This window comes from Gracilinanus agilis, chromosome 3 (genome assembly GCF_016433145.1).
Source record: "Gracilinanus agilis isolate LMUSP501 chromosome 3, AgileGrace, whole genome shotgun sequence".
NCBI classification, from domain to species: Eukaryota; Metazoa; Chordata; class Mammalia; order Didelphimorphia; family Didelphidae; genus Gracilinanus; species Gracilinanus agilis.
Genome location: NC_058132.1, coordinates 259,341,872 through 259,361,628, shown reverse-complemented (window position 1 = coordinate 259,361,628; position 19,757 = coordinate 259,341,872). Strand labels below are relative to the sequence as shown.

Here is a 19,757-nt window from a genome sequence, read left to right as displayed (position 1 = left end):
CTTCTCCTTCTCCTTCTCCTTCTCCTTCTCCTTCTCCTTCTCCTTCTCCTTCTCCTTCTCCTTCTCCTTCTCCTTCTCCTCCTTCTCCTTCTCCTTCTCCTTCTCCTTCTCCTTCTCCTTCTCCTTCTCCTCCTCCTTCTCCTCCTCCTCCTCCTCCTCCTCCTCCTATTCAAAATTCTAATTCTTAACTTGTAATTTAAAAAGAGTGGGCCTAGAGTGAGGAAGACCTGAGATCAAATCTGGCATCAGACACTTACTAGCTGTGTGTCCCTCAGCCAGATACTAAACCACTCTTTGCCTTAGTTTCTTCTTTCACAAAATGAGAATAATAACAGTTTTTATCTCTCTGAGTTGTTGTGAGGACCAAATAAGATAACAAATGTAAAGCATTTAGCATGGTATCTGGCACAGAGTATTGTGTAAATATTAGCTATTGCTATGATTATTATTAAAGTCCTACATAATCTTTTCACAGCCTACTTTTTCACAATTATTTCAAAATACTGTTTTTTTTAAGCTCTTACCTTCCATCTTAGAATCAAAATCTGTATATTGGTTCTAAGGCAGAAGGGTGGTAAGGGCTAGGCAATAGGGGAATTAGATTCAAAACACCATATTGATTCTAAGATGGAAGGTGATGTTTCTCAGTGGCATGTGTATGTGTGTGTGTGATGGGGAGTGGGGATGGAAGAGTAAAGAGTAAAAGATGACTGAGTTTTTGAGTTTGAACTCCCATCTCTATGCCTGGCTTTCTGTGCACTGAGCCACTTTGCTGCCCTCTCACACTACTCTGTTTCATGCTCTTTATGTTCCAGTCAAAGTGGCTATTTTATTGTTCCTGGAATTGGCATTTTGTGTCTTCCTTTCATGTCTTGATAGAGACTGTTCTCTGGACCCCCCTCCCCAAACTGGAAAGTACTCCCTCTTCAGCTCCACTTCTTAGAAATATTAGCTTCCTAAAAGTCTTGACTCAGCTGCTACTCCTACGAGAAGCCCATCCAGATCCTTGTTGTCAGTATTTTCTCTCTCCTTCAAATGCCTTATATTTCCTTAAGTTTTGTACACACAATGAAATCTCTAGTATGATTAAAGTCCCTAAGAACGAGGATTTTTTTAATCGTGTATATTTTCCTCATGTCCACCTCATATTAGCAAGTGTTTAATAGACATTGGATGGAATAGAATGGAAACAAATCAGATAATGTCCAGAACAAAAGATGTGAAGTTCATCTATACTCTGCCCTGTCAGGAGACATCTGAAGTATTGTATTCAGTTCTGATCATCACAGTTTAGAAGCCCAGAGAGAGGCTAGAATACACACTAAAGAAGGCAAACAAGATGGTGCTCTGGGAGATTTGGTTGAAGGAAGGATATTTAGCCTGGAAAAGAAAAGACTTGAGGAGGAGGAGATGGAAGAAGGATTAAACTTGTTTTCAAAGGACAGAATTAGGAAGAATGAGAAAAATTCACAGGTGAGGTGGGGAGGAGGAAAGACAATAAGCATTTACATAGTACTTACATGTTTCATGTCCTGTGCTAAGTGCTTTGTAAATATTATCTCATTTGAACATCCTAACAATCCTGTGAAACAACTACTATTATTATCTCTGTTACATAATTTTAGAAACTGAGGCAGAGATTAAGTGACTTGCTCAGGGTCGCATAGCTAGAAAGCGCCTTAAGTTGGGATTTCATCTCATATCTTCTTGATTTCTATCTTACTGCTCTATCCACTTTGCCTTCTAGCTACTTCTAAGACAAATTGACAATATGTACAGTAAAAGTAAGTACGAATCTTGAATTTATTCATTTAAGCTGAGCCTTTTAAATCACAAAAAACAAAATGGATGATGATGATACAGATAAGCCAAATCCCAAGCTACCTCAAAAGACCTTCAATTATCTGGATATTTGGTAAACCATTGACTCAAATTATCTGGATAATAGACTTCATTCCCTAGTTCCATTTGCATAATAGACAAATATGTGCTGAAGAGAGTTCATATTTCCTAGTGTGTTACATTAAAGAATCTTTGAAGTCTTGAGTGAATATTTAAATTAAATGCTATGTTTAGTCACTCCATAGATTAATTATATGCATGCCACTAGTTATTTCCACTTAGGTCTATTGTCAATAATAGATCATAAGGAATGATATTTCTAAGGCACTTAGCACAATGCCTGACACATAGTAGGTGCTTAATAAATGCTTTTTCTCTCTTCCAAACCCACCACCAATGTCCTTCAGCCAAATATGCAATGAAAGTGCATTTAAAAATAAACTATATTTAGTGAGTCTGGAAAATGAGTCATATACAATTTCTCATGGTCTTGAGACACAGCTATGAAAACAACTTTCAAGGAGGACGTACTTAATTGGGTGTGCTTCAAGAATTATTGCTTTGATTTCTCGTAAAGGTATGGTCAATTTCCAAATACCCTTCTAAAAATACTGGCATCATGGGGAGTCCTGAAAAAAAGATTCTTTATAATAGCTATTATTGAAAATATTCTGGCCTCTTCTTTTGGCTCCCTCCCAGGAAGCTCAAAGGAAATCACTTAGCATTAGACATGTCACACTTAATGATGGGGAAGATAATCTGTTAATGGCAAAGCACTCTTTGATCACATATCTTGTTTTAGTACCTATTTTACTAGAAGAGAAACCAAATGGTTTGTCCTGAGCAAAGAACAAACATGGGGAAACTTGTAACAATGGCTGCCACTTATATATTATGCCATAGAGTTTGCAAAGTGCTTTTTGTACAATAACTAATTTGATCCCAAAAACCACCAATTTAGGTAGATATGACAGGCATTGTTGTTTTCATTTTAGAGATGAGGAAACAAGTTCAGAGAAATAAAATGATTTGCTTGTGTATATAACTAGTAAAAAGTTGGAGTTCTAACCAATGTATGCCCTGGCTATAAGTCCAATATTCTCTCAACCATATCCTAAATATTCTAAGGGGGTAGTATCCATGGGAGACTCACTGCTTTAGAAGAAACAGATATAAGTAGGTCCAGGAAGCCATACTGATTCTAGAATAGTGTTTATGTCTGAGGTCTCCTCCAGGCCTAACCTCTACGATCTCTCGACCAGTGTCCCCTCCTTAGAGCTGTACTAATTCCTAGATGCATTCTGTTAAACAAAAAGTTTGGAAAAAAAGGAAGATTTTCGATAGTCTATATCAGTAGTTCCCAAACTTTTTTGGCCTATCGCCCTCTTTCCAGAAAAAATATTACTTAGGCCCCTGGAAATTAATTTTTAAAAATTTTAATAGCAATTAATAGGAAAGATAAATGCACCTGTGGCCATCAACACTTTCCTGGATCACTGGAGCACCCACCAGGGGGCGGTAGCACCCACTTTGGGAATCACTGGTCTACATTTTAATTCCATAGGTACCACAAAATACAGTGGCATATAAACAAGTTATTCATTTGGCTGACCCTAAATAGACCATGCTTGTGCTAATGACCAATAATTCTTATCACCATAAGAAACTTCAAATAATCAAGTTTCCTCCTAATATGGGAATCACATTTTCCATTAGGCAAGTCATAGGTATGATCAGTCTGCAGACTTAAGTGACCAAGAACAGAGGAGTCCAAGATTAGCTTGGAACCCCTGTTCTCCTGCTCCTAATAATCAATCAATCAATCAATCAATATTTATTAAGTGCTGAGGATACAAAAAGAAGCAAAAGACAGTCTCTGTCCTCAAGGAGCTTATAGTCTAAAGGCAGGCTAAAGTTTAACCATTTCAATGCTCCCAAGGAGGTAAAATCGTTTCTGGTATCCAAATTATCCCACAGGAAACTCTGCAATCTCTGAAGGACATTAAAGTCATCCCAGTGTCTCCATTATTTCTCTCCTGTGCTTATGAGTGAAAATACGGAAACCAGGAGGCATTGACCCTTACAGTTTAACTGTGATTAAAAGTCAGCTTATCAGTGGTTTAAATAGCTGATGGAACACAGGAGGAATAATAATAGCTAAAAGGTAATTTTTATGCCACTTGTATTATGTGCCAGGCATTGTGCTAAGTTGCCTTACAATTATTTTCTCATTTGGTCCTCAAAATAACCATGGGTGGTAGATGCTATTATTACCCCCATTTTACCAATAAGGAAACTGAGGCAATAAGAGGGTTAGTGGTTTGCTTAGTCATACAGCTGTAAGTATCTGAGGCCAAATTTGAGCTTAGTTTACCTGGCGTGACAGTTATTCAATCACGTAGATGGGACTGAGACACTGACTTGATACTGTGCTCAAGAAGAGAATGACTGAGAAACAACAAAACTTAAATAGTCTCTGGACACCTCAAGTAGGCTGAATAGGACCTCGAGCTATAATGAAGCCATTCTGAACACCAGTTAAAGAACTGATGTGCTCATAGTCAACCTCGTGCAATGGATTCCAATGTCCTTGCCACCCCAGCACCCCTTTTTAAAACCCTTAACTTCTGCCTTAAAACCAATATTAAGTATTGGTTCCAAGGAGGAAGAGTGGTAAGGCTAGGCAATTGGGATTAACTAATTAGTCCGGGATCACACAGCTACCAAGTATCTGAGGCCAGATTTGAACCCAGGACCTCCTGACTCAAGGCCTGGCTCTCTATCCTTTGAACCACCTACCTAACTGCCCCTCCAGGGTCCCTTTAATCCTGAGACTGATAGAAGGGACAGTCGTTACATGTTTTACTTCCTTGAAAGAGTACACTTTTTCAGATTTCTCTTTGTCCATCTTGTGCCCTTTCAAGCTCATTACATCAATAAACACAAATCTACTTAGGCTTTGCCTCCCCTAATTTGGTCTGGAGACTCCTTGTCAGAAAATTTCCCCTATTTTCACATGCTTCAGGTAAGAGAGTCTTGACTGTCAGAACTGATGATTGCAACCTAATATCACTAATGAGTGGCCCTGGAGTCAAAGGAGATTGTTGGGGGCATTTAGTTTAGCTCGGTGGATTGAGAACTGGGTCCAGGGAAAGGAGCTTTTGGGTTCAAATATGATTTCAGATACTTCCTAGCTGTGTGACCCTGGACAAGTCACTTAACTCCCATTGCCTACCCTTTATTCTTCTGCCTTAGAAACAATACAAGGTAGTCATTCTACAACAGAAAGTAAGGGTTTAAAATAAATATACATTATTGATCCCTGGGCTTGGGTTTGGATGAAGGGGTTCAGTAATTATATAGTGAAAATGTCTTCTTGTCAAGGTCAATCAATTAATTAACAAACATTTATTTTATTATTATTTTTTAAACCCTTACCTTCCGTCTTAGAATCAGTACTGTGTTTTGGTTCCAAGGCAGAAGAGTGGTAAGGGTAGGCAATGGGGGTCAAGTGACTTGCCTAGGATCACACAGCTAGGAAGTGTCTGAGGCCAGATTTGAACCCAGGAACTCCCTTCTCTAGGCCTGACTCTCAATCCACTGAGCTACCCAGCTGTATCCCTCAACAAACATTTATTAAATGCTTGCTGTGTGCCAGGCACTATGCTAAGCCAAGTTGTGTGATTAGCTACCTTAGCTTCCTCATCTATAAGATAGAGTACTATTTACTTATTCCCCCAGGAATGTGATTGGTTAAATATTTTATAAAACACTACTTAAAATTAGCCATTATTTTATTCTGAAAAGCATCTTAAAATCACTTTAATATGTTCCTAGATACGGATGTCTATAAGAGATGCAACAGTCTCTCATGTTACTGAGATCAGAACTATATGATTTCTCTGGTATGGAGACCTTGAGAACACTCCCAATACGGAATGGCACTATCTCTGAATTGATTGATACTCTCAGCTCTCCAGGTTGTCTTGGGCATTGACAGTGGTTTTATGGACTTGCCCAGGATCACACAGCAATATACGTAAGAGGTGAGTCTTGAACCCTGGTATTCCTGATTCTGAAATCAGCTCTTTATTTTAAACAAAGGCATCCACATAGATTAATAGACTGATGTCAACCTGATGAAGGTTTCTAGTGACAATGCTTATCAAGACTGGGGGATCATCCAAAAAATGAGCTGCAAAGTTTATGGCTTTGATGATTGAATCAGAAGGCACAGAGATTTTAGTAGTATGGGGAAAATGCAGGAAAGTAGTTGTTTGAAATTTATGGGACAAATGTCAAGTACTACACCTAGGGTTCAAAGAATCAATTGCCCAAATATGGGATTTGAGAGATCAAGATAAATAAAAGTTCATGTGAAAAGCATATCGAGGTTTGAAAAGTTCAATATAACTCAAGCATGGGGAGTCACTGCCAAAATACCAAATATAATTGTAAGCTGAATAGAAGCATTGTACCAGAAGGAGGGATGTAACAATTCTACTCTCCTCTTCATTGATCAGATCATATTTACTTTGTTGTGTTCAACTATGATGAAGTATATGGACTGGAGAAGTTAACTTGAAGAGAAAATTGGGCAAGACATAGATTAATAGGTGTTTTTAGTCTTGTGGAAGAGTAATTATTCTGTGTACTTTGCAAGTGATGCAGGAGGATCAATGGGTGTGAATTAGATTTTGGCTCAATATAAAAATAATTCTACCAATTTAGAAATTAGAAATGTTTTAAAATTTTGATTTTCTTCTAAGGTAGTGAATCATCATTTCCTGGAAATGTTCCAAAAAAGACTAGATGAAAATGTATTAGGGATGTTATTGAGAAGATTCCTGCATGAATAATGGTTGGACTAGGTGATCTCTAAGGTTTCTTCTAAGAAAATTAGAGAGCATGAGAATATATTATTAGGATCCCTGTGACATATAGTATGAGGAGCAAAAGATATTTTTGATTATATAACTCCAACTTTGTTTACTGGGAAATTAATTTAAATATATTATAAATGTATAAAGATAAAAGGAATGTATATAATGAAGATGAATATTGCTATTAGTAAGCATGGTTGTAGGATGGGTAAAAATCTCTACTTAATGATAGTTTTTCTTCATAAAAACTCCAAATATAAAATAAACTATATAACAGTAGTCAATAGCTTAAAAAATCTTTCATAAGGACTTACCTCCAGGAATTCTTTGAAAAACTTTGCCTAGAGTGTCTCCTGTTATTATGTTATAGCTAATCATAGCTAGAAATAAAATAAAGACAACATATTAACATCAAAGATTATTATCAATCATACGTTTAATTCTGAGTGGTTCCTCTAATAAAAAACTTCTAGTTATATTTGTCATTTCAATAGATTTTTTTTTTTGCTTTCAAGTTTGTGAATCTCTTCTTCAATTTCCAGAATTTCTACTCTCATGATTTGTTTATTTTCTAGTTTTTTTTGTTAAATTGCATGCACAACTCATTGATTTGCTTTTTTCTCTTTTGCTTATGAAAGTATTTAGAGTTATACATTTAGTATAACTGATTTAATAGCATTCCAAAAAGTTTTGGTATGTTGTTTTATGTCATTTTCTTTAACGAAAATTTTTATTCTTTCCAAAACTTGCTTTACTCTCTAATTTTTAGCATTAGATTGATTAATCTCCAAGTAATTTTAGATTATTTCTTGTGACCCTTTATTGAATATATAATTTTGTTGCATTGTAGCTAATAAAATTATGCAATATTTTCGCTTTTCTGAATGTTTGTGAGGTTTCGATGCCCTGACATGTGGCCAATTTTTGTAAACATGCTATGCGTGACTGAGAAAAAAAATAAAATTCCTTTCCAGAGAGCTATCATCTCTATTTTTTCTGAAATTATATTTTTATCTTAAATAATATGAAGAATAGTCTGAGGCTGCTTCTCTAGTATGGACACTCTTTAGTCTATTCAACTAAAAATATGAATTCAGTTATGCACCCAATATTCAAAATAATCCAAAATTTAAAAATCTCAAGTCAGAAGACATAAAAATAATTATTTATATTATGAAAATAAAATTTAACTCTACAAAGGAATTCAACTCAGGATTATTTAAGTAGTCTTTTCTTCTAGCACACTTAAAGTAATTGAAATCACAGATGTATAACCTATATCATTCTGTTAAAAAGCCCACTTAATGAGTTAAAACAGCAAAAAGGGGAAGAATTTCTAAACCATTATCTTATCTGCAAAAGCAAGAAAGACTTTTCCTAGAAATATTACATGCAATCCTTGACTTTTCTAATGAGATTGACAGCCAAAAAGATGACCAATATGATATATATTAAAATCGCCATATAAATTAGTAATGAAAGCAATTAAGAAATGTTGTTAATCTGTTAGTAACTTTTTAATGAATTCAATACTTTTGGACCAAATATCTACGGCAAAATGATTTTGTATTTTAACACTTACCTTTTTATTATGATGCTACACATGGTAAGGAAGATTTACTATAAGTTTCAAAAGAGTCAAACCACAGAAATACAAATAAACTATCAGTCTTACAAATGTTTTTCATGAGCTTTACAGAAATGCTGTTCAGTCTTTCACTATTTGATTCTCTTATTTTCACTTCTTCAGCCATCCCTAAATCTTAGCACATCCAGAACTTAGCACAGTACTTATTACATTTTAGGTCCTTAATAAATCCTTGTTGACTTGGCTTCTTGTTCTAAGGTTCAAAAGAAGATGCTTATGTTCCTATAATATTCTCATTTTATCCTAAACACATTCTCACGAAACTTAAATGGAAAAGGAGCAACAACCAGAATGTTCTATTTCTTTGAATTTCACTGTCTTGAGTTCCCTTTAGCATGTCCTCTTTGGGATTACTTTCTGAAGTGGACCATGAAAGAGATAATGTCTGACATGTTGACATTGGTGTTATGCTTTCTTCTACATCCTCTACATAAAGAGACCCAATGTCATTGGCATTGCTACTCTGACAAGAACTGACCGAAGAGAATCTATCACCTGGAAATTGGCAAATGAGGTCTGAAGAAGTTAGAAGACTAGCTTTTTGAAGATTGGGCTTTAAAATAGAGAAGGAGGCAAAATAGACAAAGAGAGAAACAACATGATAGTGGTCTTACATGTCCTCTTAGATTTATTACTTTATAAAATAAATAGGTAAACATTTTCTCTCTACTTATCCTTTCCAATACACAGACTATCTAAACCTTTATTTTAAACTACATTTATTTGAGATAATTGTCACAGTCATGAAAATAATTGTAATATTGAACTTTATAGTGGTCTTACCAATGAAAGGATATAAAAACTGAAGAAATGAGAGGAGTAGATACCCTGGAAAACCAAATGTTTTGTGGACCAGAGACTGATAGCTATCTGTTCCAGAAAGGGCTCCTCCTTTTATTAATAAAATAAGGGAAAAGTCTGTTAAGAAAACAAACAGGCTGTGTATGAGAGTATATACTGAATGCAAAGATGTTCTTATTTAGATCTACATTAAGCTAGAGGAAAATGCTAAATTATGCTGCCATTTCAGACATGAGATAACAACAAAAAGCCAGGTTAAATGGATCACAGATGAAGAATCAACTTGATAAGGTGTGATTTTCTTTTTAAGATGACATGAGTATCTATTACTGTTGTTTTTCATCAGCTTTTTCCATTCCAGCAACAAATAGGCTCAAAGAATTAGTGCAATTAGTGCATTGACTGGAATAGAAGGTAGGACTCTGAAGTGGGTGTCAAGAATTCAATTTTCATTTCTTACATGGATTTTCTGCAATTCTAGAAAATTATTTTGTGACTATCTGACTCATTTCCTCACTTTAACAATGTAGATAATCAAGATTACAAGAAAACTAAGTGGAAAAGAAAGATACCCATGCAGCATTGTTCCTATCTTTTTTTTCCCCCCTCAAGGTTAATAGGACAAAATATGACTAGGAAAAATACACAATTGTCCCCACAGAATAAAGGGAAACCCCAGCAACACTGTATTACAGTTATTAAGTAAACACAAAGAAACATTTCAATAATACTATATTTAGAGCTTGTTGATCCATTCTGAGGGGGTTAATATAGAGTGAAAAATATAGAATGCAAATGTTTTAACCTTTGATTTTTGTAGTTATGCCAATTTTCCATTTTATTAAGTGTGTTTCTGCATAAAAAATTTAAAGTATTTTTTAAACTATTAAATTTAACCATGCCCTTGGTTCTAAAGGAAAAAAAAAGTGTTAGTGACATACACATGAATTGGATTTCTTCTTCTAACTGACTGTCTGGTCCTAGCATGAAGATGATTGTAGGTTCTGAAAATCTCTGAGCTGAGAAGCTGGGTATGGCAAGGCAGCCTGGGACTAAGGAAAGCAGGTTGGTTTGGAGTCACAGAACTGCTGAAGTCACTGGGTTCTCACTTAACATGTGACTTTAGATAATTCATTCAACATCTCTGGGCCTCAGTTTACTCATAGGTTAAATGAAAAATTTGGATTAAATTATTTTTTTAAACCCTTACCTTCCATCTTAGAATCAACACTATGTATTGATTGGAAGACAGAAGAGTGGCAAGGGCTAGGCAATGGAAGTTAAGTGACTGGCCTAGGGTCACAAAGCTAAGAACTGTCTGAGGCCAGATTTGAACCCAGGACCTCCCATCTCTGGACCTGACACAGTCCACTGAGCTACCCAGCTGCCCCCTGGATTAAATGTCCTTTCTATCACTGAATTGAAGATATCAGTGCACTACATGCCAGTTATGAAGGGATTAGTTTACCCAAGTTTGGAGAGACAGATTTATCATCACTAGAAGCCTGGCCACCAGTGACATACACAATTGTAACTACACATATGTATGTGTACACAGAGATTCACAAACATATATGCAATCCACAGGAACATCTTGAAACCACGTGCTAAAAGTATGAGTTCACAATTGGTGTCCAAGGAAGGAGGACCTCCAATGATGAAAACACAGGTCCTCTGAAGTTATTCAAGTTTGAAAATAAATAAAATTGATTTAGAAGTTTTAATATAATTGCATTTCAATCTACATACTATTATAATTTCATTTTAATGTGCTCATTAATGTATGTAACCATATTCACTATGTTACTTATCCAGAAAATGGTTACTTCAGTCATTACATATGCATCGAGGTTATAGACTATTTTTGATATAATCCACAAACAAGTGAAAACATTCAAATAATCGAATTGTGTGATGGAAAAATCAGCACCGTCTATTTTTACCCTTAAATAAAGCCTGTAACATCTCATGAACAGAAGAATGGGCAGAGACAAACCACTAGTCTGGCTGAACATGCCTCATTAAAGGCTTAAAATAGACTTAACAAGTCTGGAAGCAAACCACCAGCCAAATTAAAATGTGAAGTTAAAGAGAGAAGAGATATACACTTATCCCCTACTTTCAGACTTACCTTTAAGAACTCTAGTTAGGAGAGTAGCATTTCTTCAATATAGAGTAGTGCTCTCTCTCTCTCTCTCTCTCTCTCTCTCTCTCTCTCTCTCTCTCTCTCTCTATTTCTCTCTCTTTCCTCTCTCTATTTCTCTCTCTTAGCTACTTTATATTGAAGAAACTGTATATATATATACTGTTTGGAAAGCCAAGGAACAGATAAAGATAAGGCAACATGATGAAGGACATTTGAGTGAGGATAGATATAGGGAGAAACAGAAGCAATAATAGAGTTATTATATTATAGATTCCCCAGCCAAAAGTAAACCAAAATGTTGGCATAGAGGCATAATATAGCAATGGGGAGGAATTTCAGTCATCTGGAAGACTTGAGGAATTCCTCTTTGCTAAAAGTATAGGTGCTGAGAAATTTGCGACTGGTCTTGATGGTCATCTCAACCTTAAGAAGATAGAAGAAACAACAAAGGAGTATTAGTAAAATTTCCAAATTGGACATAATTGGAATCTTGGGAGAAAGTAGCTACTCCATATCAAAGTTCATGATAGGATCATAGGATCATGGATTTAAAGCTGGAAGGGACTTGAAGGTATATTTAGTCCAACTTTTTCATTTTACAGATGATGAAACAGAAGCCTAAGGAGGCTATGTGACTTGCCCAAGCTCTCACAAGTAGTAGATATAAGGGATGGAAAATCAAAGGAAGAGGATGCTGGGTATAGTCAGAGAAGTACATAAGACTTTGGGGGAATAAATTACTGATAATTCAGAAAGGAAAGACAGAATCTTAAGGCAGAAGGGTGAATACTTCTACTGTAGATGTTGATTTGTTATGCCTTCAAACACAAATACAAATAATCCTAATAAGGAAGAAAAAGGGACAACTTTCTAAGAAGACTGACCTAGCTACTTAGTAAACTCAATTACCATGTCTGTTTTTTAAAAGACATGTGCAAAATTTGGAAACGAGGACAAATAATTGAGTTTGACTACAAAGAGTAGCTTGATCCTTTAAGAATGTTAGGAATGCTAAATTCCAGAACAACTTGAGACCTTGAGTGAATGGTAAGGACATCCAAAGGATTTTTAAAGCTATATTAGACACAAGAGAAAGATCAAAGAAAGGCTAATAGGAACTTGTTTGAGTTAGTGAAACAATGATATTATATGATGAAGAAGAGACAAGTGTTATTATTCAGTCATTCAGCCATGTGCAACATGGACCCACATTATCCACGGAATTTTCATGGCAAAGATACTGATGTGGTTTGTGATTGCCTTCTCTGTGGATTAAAGCAAACAGAGGTTAAAGGACTTGCCCAGGGTCATACAACTATTAAGTGTTTGAGGCCATATTTGAATTTAGGTCTTCCTGACTTGAGACCCAGAACTCTATTCCCTGAGTCACCTAGCTGTTTCCTGAGGACAAGAGTACTTAACTCTAGTTTTACTTATGTCCTTTCTGCCAAGAAAGATCATCTCCAGATTATGAAATACACACAGAAGTAGTCAACAGGGAATAGAACACAAGTTAAGTAAGGATACAGCAAGAAATTCTATAGTTCTCAATGATTTAAGGACAGCAGAAAGAACCTGTGGATGCGAATGCTAAGCTCCTTTCTGTTGATACTATTTGGAAAGGGGTAGAAAATGAAGAAAATATTTCCATAATGGAAACAAGTCAATATGGTTCCAGTTAACCGAAAAAGGCAAAAAAGTGCTTCCTTCAAACTATGTGTTGGATGGTCTTAACCTTCCAGAAAAAAAGAGCACATAATTGAAGTAATAGTTTGGTAGTGTTTAGAAAGAGAAGCAGTGTTAAGAGTCTGTCCTGATATTCTGATATGTACACAATGCAAGTGACTTGGACTGGATGATAATACATTTAAGTGGACTTGGAACTAATTAATGAGTTAATGAGTGGCTCTAGAGATGATAATCACTAGATTGATGTGAACTTGGAAGGGATTTCCTAGTGAGTGCTACTTGTTCATATCAGTCACTTAGATGGAGGCATAGATAATGTGTTTATCAAAAATTTGGGTAATATGAGCTGAGAGGTACTGCTAATACAATAGATAACAAGATTGAAACCCAAAAACGTCTTAGTGGCTGCTTTGATGGATCGAACCCATCAGATGACATTTAATAGCACCAAAAAAGCCTTATATTTTTAATTTTTTAAAATCAACTACACAAATCCAGTAGGTGAGAGATATAGATGAGTCAGCCAAGTGATGCAATGGATAGAGCATTGTGCCTGGAGTTAAGGAGACTTGAGTTCAAATCTTGTCTATGTGGCCTTGGGCAAACTACTTAATCCCAATTGCCTAGCCCTTGCTGCTCTTCTGTATTAGAATTAATACTAAGACAGAAGGTAAGAGTTTAAGAAAAAAAGAATTTTGGTAACTGAAAAGGTAAGTGACTTGCACATGGTCATATAACTAGTATGTGTCAGACGCTGTTTTTAGATCTAGGTCTTTTTGTCCCCAAGGTTGTCCTTCTATCTAGTAGGACCTGTTCTTCTCTTTAATCTTGAATTTAAAAAAAAGCCAATGGTCACGCTTTGGGTCAGAGTACAGAGCAATAATTATAATTGGCATTTCTATAGCACTTAAAAATTTACAAAACTTTTCCCCAACAAGAATCTTAGAAGGGAGGTAGTAGAAGGATCATTTTTCTCATATTACAGATGAGAATACCGAGGCTCAAAAAGTTTAAGTGACTTGCCTAAGATGGGCTTGTATAGTAAACATAGTAATAGATTTGGAGTAAGGAGACATAGATCTTCTTCCCTTTCTCAGCTATATGGCTTTGAGCAGGTTAATTTACCTTAGTGGGCTTCAATTTTCTCATCTGCAAAATGAGGGAACTGAACTGAAAGATGGATATATAATTCCTTCTAGTCCTTAAGGCAAAAGTGAAAAGTCAAGCTCAGGCCTTATGACTTTGAGCCTGGCTCTTTTTCTGTTGCTTTTTTTTTACATCTATTTACAGTGCCTCTCAGGAAGTAAAATCAGAAAAAGCTTTTTGAACCATTTTTATTTCTTTTGGTTACTACTGTAAAAATATATAGAGCATCTCAGTGGAATTGCCAATAGTTTGAACTAAGCCTTTTTGATATTGGTTTAATTAATTTTACAAGGATCTTCTGACTCCTCTATAAAGTGAATGAACAGCCTGAATTTATGGACCATCTGAACTTTGCTAGGTGTGTTTGTTCTGCACATAATGTTTCAGTGTCCTCAGATAAAGCCATGAGTAAATATATCTGGAAAGAAATTAATTACTTGACAGTGCAAATGGACTGGGAAACCGGAAATTAAAAATCAGTAGAGGAAATCCTTTAGGAAATTGGATGGGAAAGACTAAATAAATTCAGCATTTCAGTTAAGCCTTTGAGATTAAACTCAAGAAACACCAAGTTCTGGATGCCACATAAATGAAATTGGACTGCAAAGCAAAAGTTTCAGAACGATGAGCTGAGAGGTCTTAGGACATGGGCCTGGCTGTTTGAAGGTTCCTTTCTCCCCTTATTCCTACCCTGAGCTTAGTCTTCACCATATGCTTCATTTGCTATTCTCCCAGCAAAAGGCAGTGAACCAGGTGGAAGAGTGTACATTTGAAAGTAGCACTTTGCAATGGATTAAGAAGTGGTGCGAAGAAAAGAAAATGAAGATGAATCATAGAATTAAGTTTGGAAAGATCTGAGGGATTCTTTCTAATAAGTAGGGAAAGGGATAATAGATAAAAAATGACTTATGGAAAAAGGAGTTAGGAACTTGAAATTATCAAAGAGTTCTGAATTGCTGAACTTTGAAACAGGTTAGTGGACATTGTAAAAAAACAAAACAAAACAAAACACCCAACAACTAACAATTAAATATCTGTCTTTTCAGTGACTCCTGCACAGATGGTGGTCAGGACCATTAATTTTGAATGCATTATACTCAGGTAATGATTTTATGAAGAGGATCAAAGCACACTTTCAGTATCTATCTTTCATATTTTAACAAAATTTTAAAAAATAGAACTGGAATTTTCTCCACATAGTGAAAGGAATACATGAAAGGATTTGAAATACGGTCATTATAATGTTTTATCTTTAATAATCAGACCTTAGAATCAGTAATGCAAGTAAATGTCTTTAGACATTGTTGATATAATTCTGTGAATAAATTGATGATTCCCCAAATCCAAATACAGATATTCTCTGACCTATTCAAGTAGTAATGATGGCAATTCAAGGATAATCAGTTATGTTGTACTCTACCTGTCACGTAAGAGACCCAAAATAAAAGTAGTATTCCTAAAGGAAGACCAGCTTGCTTCATTGAATAAGGTAACCCTAGGGGGAAAGAAAACAAATACCCACACAGATTAAACATGCAGTTTCATATTTTGGTTATTTGTGCTAATTTTAATTGTTAAGTTTCAATGGTCTCCTTGTAGCTTCATGTACTACCATGTGACTAAATGTTAATTTACTCATTGAGTCTGAAACTAGGATGAAATTTTATAGATATTAAAAAGTGAACAATTCTGTCTTTCCAAGTAAGCATCAGATAAAAAGGAGATGGTGCATATAAGTAAATGATGGTTTCTTTGGCTATAGTTGAAATGGAAACTAAGCTATCAAGCAGAAAATGTTATAGATTTGGAAATGTAACCAAATAAAGAAATAAATGAATATGTAAAAGCATAAAAATTATGTGATCAATCTGGTGCAATGGAAACAGTACCAGATTCAGGAATCACAGAACCTAAAGTCAAATCTCAGCTCTGCCACTTACTACTTATTACCTGGTAGAATTTGTAAGTCCTGTAAACCCTATAGGCTCCATTTTATCATCTGTAAAATGATCAAGTGGGACTGTATAACCTTAAAGATTCCTTCCAGTTCTCAGCCTGGGCTTTTAGCTCTAGATGACACCTATGACACCAAGAAACTTTTGTTTTTTTAGAAGCATATGAAGATGATTAAAAAGCATCAGAAAAAGTGAAATTTCTTATATGTTGTAGCTCAGAAAATGACCACGTGGACATTTTCCATCTTCTGAAATTCAGTATTCAGTCAGTACTCTTTCTTTTCTACACTTTCTCTGAAAGTAAGTTCAGAAAACAAAATAACTTTTATTTTACTTTAAGGCTAAAAATCTAAGCAGTTCATGCAGTGTTTTTGCCTATTCATAATTTACTGAGAAAAACACAAAGAAATGCTGAGTTCTTTAAACCTAGTGGATTGTAGCTTCATTTGTAATAAAGCTTAAAACCTAAAAAACAAATCCAGTTTTGGGAGCAAAGAGTGATTTGCATAAATTATATTTCTAAAGAAAGAGTGATTTTACATCTGTAAAAAATGCTCAAATGTTGAACATTGTTTCCATTTCTCCAAAAATTTTCATTTTTGAAATAGTATTTTCTTCATGGCTTCATAATTTCCAGAGGTTTTTCAATCCCATAAAGGTTCTTGGAAAGATCACAAAAGTGGTGGCTGTTAAATGCAGAATGGGAAAAAGCATAATTCAATTCCACAGCTCACTGTTCAAAGCCCTACTATTTTTATAGGCTCAAGACCTAACAGACTGTTAGTTACTGTCTTATTTTATCCCATAAGAGAATGCAACCCACTAGTTGGTAGAGCATAAACAGGGAATTCATCTTACTTTGGGAGAGACAAAAGAGGTTGGTATTCATCTACGTGAGGAAAAATCCCAAGAATGCCAAATGACTAATTACATCATTTAAAAATTGGGCATCATATTTGAATGATAGAATCAAAATAATATTGTCTTTTATACCATGACTATATTTGCTTAGGGCCAGATTAGAATTTAAAATACTTACCTATTAATCCTGATCCTATGATTGAGTTGACAACATTAAAAATAGCAGAGGACTGCCGAAAATTTCCCTTTTCTTTTAGTTTATGTTCAGAAACCAGAGCTTCCTTGTCATCAAAGTCTCTCTGGTCCAATAAAACAATATCAGTGTTAAGCAAAGGCTCAAAGGGAAAAAAGAAAGGTGTCAGATGGGATTATCAGTGATAAACAGACAATAAAACAAGTGTGATGATGATAACAGTAATAACAACTCTACATAAATGAATGATATTTTGTATATCTCACTCCCCTGGGCTCATTCCCTGAAAATTGACTATTTACATAGTATCCCACAAAAACAAATCCTGCAGCTGGTTAAACAACCCCAATTCAAATGGATTGAAGCTTTACGTGTGCTTTTGTCAATCAAGGAAAGGCATTCATTCATTAGTTGTTTGAAAGTCTCTATCAGGAGGAAGATAAGCCCGAGACAAAACTTTCCTTGGGAAGAGGAGCAGTTCCTAGAAGGAGGTCTAGGCAAAGAACCCAGCTAAGGTTCCGCACTTCTGCAGATGAATTAAGCTTTTCAGAACCCCTGGCTTGGCTGCCCAATCTTTTAGAGTCCCGCACATGGTCCCAATTTACCTTTGGTGAGCTGCAAAGCCGCTGTCCCTGGTAGCCCATTGGTAGAGAGGTGACCAGGTTCATTATGCTGGAGAGGGAGGCATATTGGTCAGATGCTTGGATTCCCAGGTCTGCCTCTGCCAGAGCGCCTGCAGCTGCCTCCTTCTGTAGCCAATCCCCCATCCCACGCGGCAGCCTCCCAAACTGTAGGGCACCCCAGAGAGAAAACCCAGAGGACGCTGTTTCATTCACCTTACTGGGGACCCCTTGGCACGCTGTCTCCCCGACCCGAGCTGCTGAAGGTGAGAGGCTTCTCCTTGCCCAGCGGGAGCTCAGCAGTCCGGGTCGAGGGTTTCTCAGTCAAACGCTTTTCCCGCTGGGTTCCTCCCCTTGGATTTGGTACAGGATGTTTCTATTTCCAGGACAGCCCCTATTTCCTCAATAAGAAAGAGTTATTCTTGCCCCCAGGCTCTCAGTGGCAAGGAACAGCTTGTTCATTCTGTCTCTCCGCTGTCTGACTTCTACAAGCAGAAGGTGATGGGCTGATAAATCAGCTCCTGTTCTCGTTCCCTTTCTCCCGATTACCAGGTAGGAAAGCACAGATGCCAGGGGCAGCTTCACTTTATTACTTCTGCTTTGCCAACTGTGCCCACCATCCATCTAACCCAACACCTTTGTCCTTTCACTTTCCCTTCCTCCCTAGACACGGACAGTGCAGAGAGCAAGTTTGAAATTGTAATCATAAAACTGGCGAATGAAGATGAGGGGGGTGTAAAACTTCCTGCAAATATACAAGCAATAATTCATAAAAACTTGGCCCCATAAAGTTTGCCAAATATCTTCCACACAGTAACCTTGGGAGAGAAGTAAATGGAAGGTATCACTTGCATTTTGCAGATAAGTAAATAGAAGGTCGGACCCAAGTTCTTATAACTAGCATCAGAGTGGAGATCTGCACCCAAGTCTCTTATCTCCAAGTTGCTTCACAAAATAGCATTCAGTATAGTATCTGGAGTTGAGATACCTGAATTTGAGTCTAATGCAGTTGTTTATTAACTGTCTTTGGGCATTTAAAGAGTCAGGGTGCCATAGTGGATAGAGTGCTGGACCAAGTCAAGAAGACCTTGGGACGAATCTTTTCTTTGTGACTTGCTTTGTAACTCTAGGCAAGTCACTTTACCTCTCCGACACTCAATTTCTTCATTGGTTAATTGGAGATAATAATAGTACCTATTCAAAGTTTGTCTTAAGGCTCAAATTAGATGATGTATGTAAACTGCTTTATAAACCTTAAAGCACTATATAAGATGAGCTATTAAACTTCCTAGGTCTCCTCATTTTTAAAATTGAGTTAGCTTTTGGGGTGTTCAGTTGTATGTAACCCTGTGATCCCATCTGGAGGTTTTTTTTGGGCAAAGGTACTGGAGTGGTTTGCTTTTTTCCTTCTCTAACTCATTCTAAAGATAAGGAACTGAGGCAAACAGTGTTAAGAGGCCCAGGATCACACAACTAGTAAGCATCTGAGACCAGATTTGAACTTAGGAAGATGGATCTTCTTGACTTCAAGGCTCACACTCTATCCACTGAACATCTAGCCCTCTAAGGGTATGGACTAGTTACCAACTAAGACCCCTTACTAGCTCTAAGTTTTGATCTGCTCACTTGCTCTGACTATTTGATGTGTGGCCCTGGGCATGTCATTTAACCTCTGTCTCTGTTTCCTTAGCTGTAAAATGGGGATAATAATAGCTCCTACTTCCTAGGATTGTTGCAAGGATCAAATTAGATCATAATTTTGTAACGTGCTTAGCCCAGGGCCTGATACATTATACAAGTGTAATAAATGTTTTTTCCCCTAAAGTAAAGGCAATCTATATAGTAATAAGCTAATAGAAGAGTCTTGAACTTAAGCATGACTAAAATGAATGCAGATGGTAACTGGGCAGAGGGTCTTGAGAAAGGGAATACAATTTTAATCTGTCTCATAGGTAGTTGGTTAAAAACAATTG

General features: G+C 36.3%; 1 protein-coding gene across 1 annotated transcript in view; it reads right to left on the bottom strand.

Annotated features, from left to right (window-relative positions):
* The window catches only part of SLC38A11 (solute carrier family 38 member 11), a 77,315-nt gene extending 59,384 nt beyond the window's left edge, over positions 1–17,931 (bottom strand). Inside the window, exons 1-5 of the mRNA XM_044669105.1 lie at positions 17,770–17,931; positions 17,150–17,270; positions 15,576–15,650; positions 9,157–9,291; positions 7,040–7,105 (exon numbers count right to left, since the gene is read on the bottom strand). Coding sequence (XP_044525040.1) covers positions 7,040–7,105; positions 9,157–9,291; positions 15,576–15,650; positions 17,150–17,270; positions 17,770–17,931 — 559 coding nt within the window. The remainder of the gene's footprint in view (positions 1–7,039; positions 7,106–9,156; positions 9,292–15,575; positions 15,651–17,149; positions 17,271–17,769) is intronic.
* Positions 17,932–19,757: the final 1,826 nt, after the last annotated feature.